Below are 6,000 nucleotides of genomic sequence, written 5' to 3'. Positions count from 1 at the left end.
TTTGTTGGGACTTACAGTTTCGTTCCTCTAAGAACTTCATCACTATACACATTGGGAGTTTTAATTCTCTGTGAGTCAGAAGTAAGTGAAGGGAGCCTTCTGTGCACAGGCGTCTTCCTGGCGGAGGTCTGCAGTCCACGAGCATCTGAGACTCTTCCGAGTCGGTGTCGTGCTGAAGAAGGAGCGCTGGCACCTACATTCGCTGATTTGTCTTCTGGTTCATTACTGTGGGAGGGAAATGGAGTTAGTTACTCAGATGTTAGTGCTGGGAGAAAAGAGAAGACAACTGTGTTGATCACTAGGTACTATTCAAGGAGCCCTGGTGGTACACTAGTTAATCAGCTGGACACTAAGTAACAGAAAGGTTGATAGCTTCAATTCAGCAGATTCAAGAGAGAAGACATGGTGATCTGCTTCCAGAAAATTGACACCCTAGAAAATCCTATGGTGTAGTTCTACTGAGTCACATGGGGTCACTATGTGTCAGAATCAACAGCAACTAACAATGACAAAAACAATAGCCATAGTCCATTACCTGGAGAGCAGAAATTGGGACAAGGAAGCACAGGGTTATAATTGTCTCCCTGAAAGGGTCAGAGAAAGTGAGAATAGCACAGTCCCTTACCACCTCAGAGTAGAAAGCAGATAAAGAGCCTGTAGCCTAGCCTCCTGGTGCCTCTAGAGCCACACCAGCAGCAAGAGATTCCTTTATTTGGTGTTGACTTATAGACTTTACTCACAGTTGTGGTACTAAAAGTGAAGTTTATTAGGAAAATAGGTTGGAGAATGAAGGAGGCAAAGAATACCTTATAAGTCTAGGGTTAGTCCAGCAGTCTCAAGCCAGATTAACAGCAAAACACAATTCCTTAATTAGTCAAGGCTCTGGTGTCAGTTCAGCAGTCAAGTTAAAATCATCCAGCAAAGTTTGCCTTTGAGCAGTTGTAACTCATTTTCTTTTTCAATCACCCAGCTAGAACCTCTAAGGGCCCCTCTGGTTACACCTTGCTAAAGTTTCTCCACAACAATGCCACAGTCTCTCCATCACCATCATCAGGGTGTCACCACCAGCGTCTTGGTCCAGTCTCCCTTAAGTCTTGCCACCCAGTGTAGGAAGCACTTTCTCTTATCTTAGTCCCACAGCTGTTGATGATTTGTAAGACCATATATCTAGAGTTAAGGTGGCTGGAGACCAGGTAGAGCTACAGTAATGGATGAAAAAGCTATTTTTAAAGCTACCATCATATATATCTATTAACAGTTTTAGCACCTGGAATATAATCCTAATAATCTACTGAATGAATAGACAGCTGATGACTTCAATTTCAATCAAGAAATAATTGAAGAGGAGATATCTAAATATCTCATTGTTTGCAATCAATCACAGAAGCTTCCAAATTAAGGATTTATAGTTGCATTTTCCTTTTCTCATCTCCTTCAAGATAATGTGTAATAATCTTACTGCCATCAAGACAATTCTGACTCATAGTGGCCTGCCATTGGGCTTCCAAATCTATACATTTTTATGGGAGTTATCAGCCCATTTTTCTTCACTGGAGTTGTTAGTGGATCGAAAACATATCTGGTTAGTAGCCCAACACACTATGCCCTATGCCACCAGCATTCTTTTATACTCAGTAGTAACCAAAACTGAGTACCACTGAGTTGCATCCAGCTCACAGTGACCTGGTGAATTTCCAAGGCTGTAAGTCTTAATAAGAACATCATTTTTCTTCCTGACTGTCTGGATTAAAACCCAACATACTATCAGGATCTCTCTATTAGAATACTACATTTCATTCATTTGTATTAGATTTATTATTCCATAGAATATTTGTGGACACATGTTAAACAGATTAAATGAGCTCCATGTCCCTTGTAATATTCAGTGCTTAAGTTTCCCAGCTTTAGGACACCAATTGGGATACTTCTTATACGTACTGTGTTCTATCTGCAAAATAGTTAGGTCTCTGTTGAAGTGGTTTTGCTTGAATTGTCATAACCCCATTCAAATCACTACAAAAATTGTTGGAGAAGCGATGTATCTGAAAAAAAATTGTAAAAAATTAAAAAGCATCCTGTAACACTCAATGACTCATGTCTGTCAGGAATCAATAGGGCAAAAAGGGGGAATAAGCAATCTAGCTTATTTGAGTGGGGAAATAGTAAAGAGGATATATTTAATGAAGACAAGAGAAACCAACTAAGAGTAGCTGAATTCCTGAGGCTTGTTACTGTGAAGGATCCATTACCAAGCTTCGGCCACCTGAAGTGGCAAGATTCTGGTGAAGTCTTCTGGAACCTGGATAGAGTAGTAGTTACATGAAGAGAAATGACACTTAACCACAGTGACCTGGAAGGGAGGGAGGGGATCTATAACTCAATTCCTGATCACCACTCAAGCCCATTCTGTCCACCCAGCTTCTCAAAGATTTCCAAATGCAGTTAAGGTTCAGAAGAAATTTAATGAATGCATACCAGATACTCTGTAAGGTGCTATCAGATGGTTATATGATTTTATCCTTACAACAGTCACTTGGACCAAATAGTTGCTGTAGTTGTTGTTCAGTGCCATTAAGTTGAACATGACTCATAGTAACCCTATAAACAAAAGACCTGAACCCTGTTCTATAACTATTGTTGTTTCTCTAAGTTCCGAGGCATATTGTTTAGGAAGTAGATGCCGCTCCTACTTCCAAGCTTGGCTTAATCTGGGAGCTCCACCAAACACTGTCCACCATGGCTAACCATTATGGTGTTTGACACAGAATAGCACAGTGTTCAGCAACAGAGCAACCCCAAGGTACCTCACTACAGCAAAATGACAAAGCAATGCTATACCACTTAGAAGAATGTTAGTCCCAAACAAAATTAACACCAAGCCCTACTGACTTTTAAAAACCAGAGGCCCTCCACTAGGTCCTATTGACCCTAAACAAGAGGCTTAGCACTCCAGCTTCTTGTTAGCTAAATCTAGCAAATCAAATCAGCTCACAAACAATTGTGAATGGAATAAAAAATGACCAAACAGTTCATACCCAACCCTCAAACAACACAAAACATCCCACCTTCTAGAACACAGACACTTCAAACATCTGCTTCCAAACTGGAGACGTAGTGCCCACCAGACTTTTAAATATCAAGGTCCTTCACCAGGTCCTGCTGACTTTAAACAAGAGGCTTCCCACCCACAACTCATTGTTAGCTAAATTTAGCAAATCCAATAAGCTCACACACAATTGTGAATGAAATAAAAAACAACAAAACAGTTCACACCCAGCCCTCAACCAACAGGAAACATCCCACCTTCCAGAATCCAATTCTTCCTACATCAGTCTCCAACCTGGAGATTTATGGCCCACAGGACTTTTAAATACCAAGGCCGTACAACTAGTCTACCAGTTTCTGTTGATTAAACATGAGTTTTCCCACCCACAGCTCATAGTAGTAGCCTTATTTTTTTTTCTATAATTATATTTTATTAATTTTCATAAACATTTACAGAGATTTTGGGTAGCCTTATTTAACATGAAAGGGTGTTGAATTTTAGAGATGTTAGACAATATGACCAAAAGAACGCTTCTCAATGACTCTTGATTCCAAATCTCCAGCTCTTGCCACCAGACCTGTGCTGTCTTATGCCTCTAACTCCTCAGGTCAACCCCTGCTCATCAAACATGCTTAATCTGACCTTCATGTCTTTGCACAGTATGCAATAAGTCACCAGAGCTTCTCCCACGAGAGAAAGTTCTACAAATTTCATGTTTCTGTTCAAATTTTATCTCTAGTCTAAAGGATCAAATCTCACTATATGTAATCCTGTTGTTAAGTACTACAGAGTTGGAACTGGCCCATAGTTGATCTTCTAGCAGGTTTTTAAAAGCTGTAAATAGCATTGGAGGAGACTGCCCATCCTTCTCCCACAGAGCAGCTGGTGGATTTGAACTGTGTGACTTCAAATAGGCAGTGCAGCTCCTTATCATTACCAGTGTTACCAATGATCCCTCTAATCATCCTTTCCTTTATTCTCTTCCAGTATTTTATTGCTGATCTCTTAAAGACTGTGTTACATCTGACCTTATACTTTTCATTTTACTAGGTCAGAGGTTATGATTGTTTTGTTCCTTCATCCTTTATATACATCCAAAAATATTTAATTCCATATACTTAATAAAAATATAACCAATTCTAAATGAACCTCACATAAACCTGTGGACTGAATATTTTATTAATTGGGTGGAAGAAAATGAGAACACTTATAATCTTCAAATTGGCTAGAAATATTAGGAGGTAAAATGTTTTACTCTTCTAAAATGATAAAAAGAAATCTACAAAACAACAGAACCATAAATGTCCCTCTTCCACTAAAGAATATGATGTTTTTATTAAATTTTATGAAATTTGGTTTTATTGACACATAGATTCAAATGTTTTATAGATGAGTATCTTGACAGACTGAGACAAAAGATGAAAAAGACTGAGGGCAAGAGAGATAGAATAGTTGAAAAATATCTACCTGAGATGGAATAAGATGAGAAGCCAGGGATATACTTCGAGTTTCAGAACTTCTAGATGGAGGAACACTCGATGTACCAGTGTTAGGATGAGAAATGAGTATATGCTCTGATTTATTTTCAGCTACTTTTGGTTTTTCTTTCTTCTTTTTTCCTTCTGTGTTACCAAAAATATAGGTATTATAATTAAACATCTAATCAAGTTATCATATTAACACAAATTATATAGTATATATATTCAAAATTCACTACTCAAAGAGAACATTTGTTCTTGTGTTATCCTTAGTCTATGCTACTGTGTAATGGAACAACGGAATGCTATTCCCCAAGCACATAATGGAATGTCCATCTTTTTAATTTGTTTATTTATTTATTTTTAATGCCCATCTTTTAAAAAAATATTATTATTATTTTATTGTGTTTTTGGTGAAAGCCTACACAGTAAATTAAGTCCCTGCTTGGCAATTTCTATACAAGTTAGTCGATGGTGGTGGTGTTGTTATGTGCCAGCAAGTTGCCTGCAACTCATAGCGACCCTATGCACAACCTGAAACCCTACTCTATCCTGTGCCAATCTTATTGTCTCTGACACACCTGCCCCTATTACCCCAGTCACTAAATCAATGCATCTCATTGACGGTCTTGCTCTCTTGTGCTGTTCCTCCATCCTCCAAAGCATGATGTTCCTCTCAAAAGACTGGTCCCTCCTTGCAATATGTCCAAAGTATGCCAGATGAAGCTTTAGAATCCTTGCCTCCAAGGAGCAGCCAGTTTTAACCCTCTCCAGGATGAACCTGTTTGTTTTTTCAGCAGTCCATGGTAGATGCAATACTCTTCTCCAGCACTACAGCTCAAAGGCATCAATTCTCCTTCTATCATCCCTAGTCACTGCCCAGTTCTCTGATGCACAGCAAGTGATTGCAAAGGCCATGGCCTGGATCAGGCACAACTTAGTCTTCAGACTGACACCATTGCTCTTCAGTATTCTAAAGAAATCTCTGACAGCAGATTTTCCCAATGCAATACGTCTTTTTAATTTCCTGGTTGCTGGTGCAAGAGTGTTGATTGTGGAGCCAAGCAAATTAAAACTGTTTACAATCTCAATTTCTTCACCATCCATCACAATGTTGCCAATTAGCCCAGTGGTGAGAATCTTTGTGTTCTTGATGTTGAGCTTCAATCAACATTGAAGGCTACATTCCTTGACCTCTGCAGCAGTGCTTCACATCCTCTTCAGTTTCAGCAAGCAGGATTGTGTCATCTGCATAACACAGGCTGTTGATGAGTCTACCTTTAATCCTGATGCCACATTTCTTCTCACAGAGCCAAGACTCAAGGATAATCTGTTCTGCACAGATTGAAAGGGTATGGAGATATGACACATCCCTGGTGTACATCCTTCCCAATTTTGAACCTTGTTCTGTTCTGACAACTGCCTCCTGGTCAAAGTACAGGTTTTGCGTAAGTATGATCAAGTGTTCTGAGATTC

The 6,000-nt window shown here is 39.2% G+C and overlaps 1 protein-coding gene across 1 annotated transcript in view; it reads right to left on the bottom strand.

The window, feature by feature from the left end:
* The window catches only part of FAM149A (family with sequence similarity 149, member A), a 41,151-nt gene that overhangs the window by 13,240 nt on the left and 21,911 nt on the right, over window positions 1–6,000 (bottom strand). The window contains exons 8-10 of the mRNA XM_006882261.1: window positions 4,514–4,668; window positions 1,939–2,042; window positions 16–225 (exon numbers count right to left, since the gene is read on the bottom strand). Coding sequence (XP_006882323.1) covers window positions 16–225; window positions 1,939–2,042; window positions 4,514–4,668 — 469 coding nt within the window. The remainder of the gene's footprint in view (window positions 1–15; window positions 226–1,938; window positions 2,043–4,513; window positions 4,669–6,000) is intronic.

This window comes from Elephantulus edwardii, unplaced genomic scaffold, assembly GCF_000299155.1.
Source record: "Elephantulus edwardii isolate Elephantulus edwardi_28Jun2011 unplaced genomic scaffold, EleEdw1.0 scaffold00018, whole genome shotgun sequence".
Taxonomy (NCBI): domain Eukaryota; kingdom Metazoa; phylum Chordata; class Mammalia; order Macroscelidea; family Macroscelididae; genus Elephantulus; species Elephantulus edwardii.
Note: the sequence above shows the minus strand (reverse complement) of the source record. Positions and strands in the feature narration are given on the sequence as shown.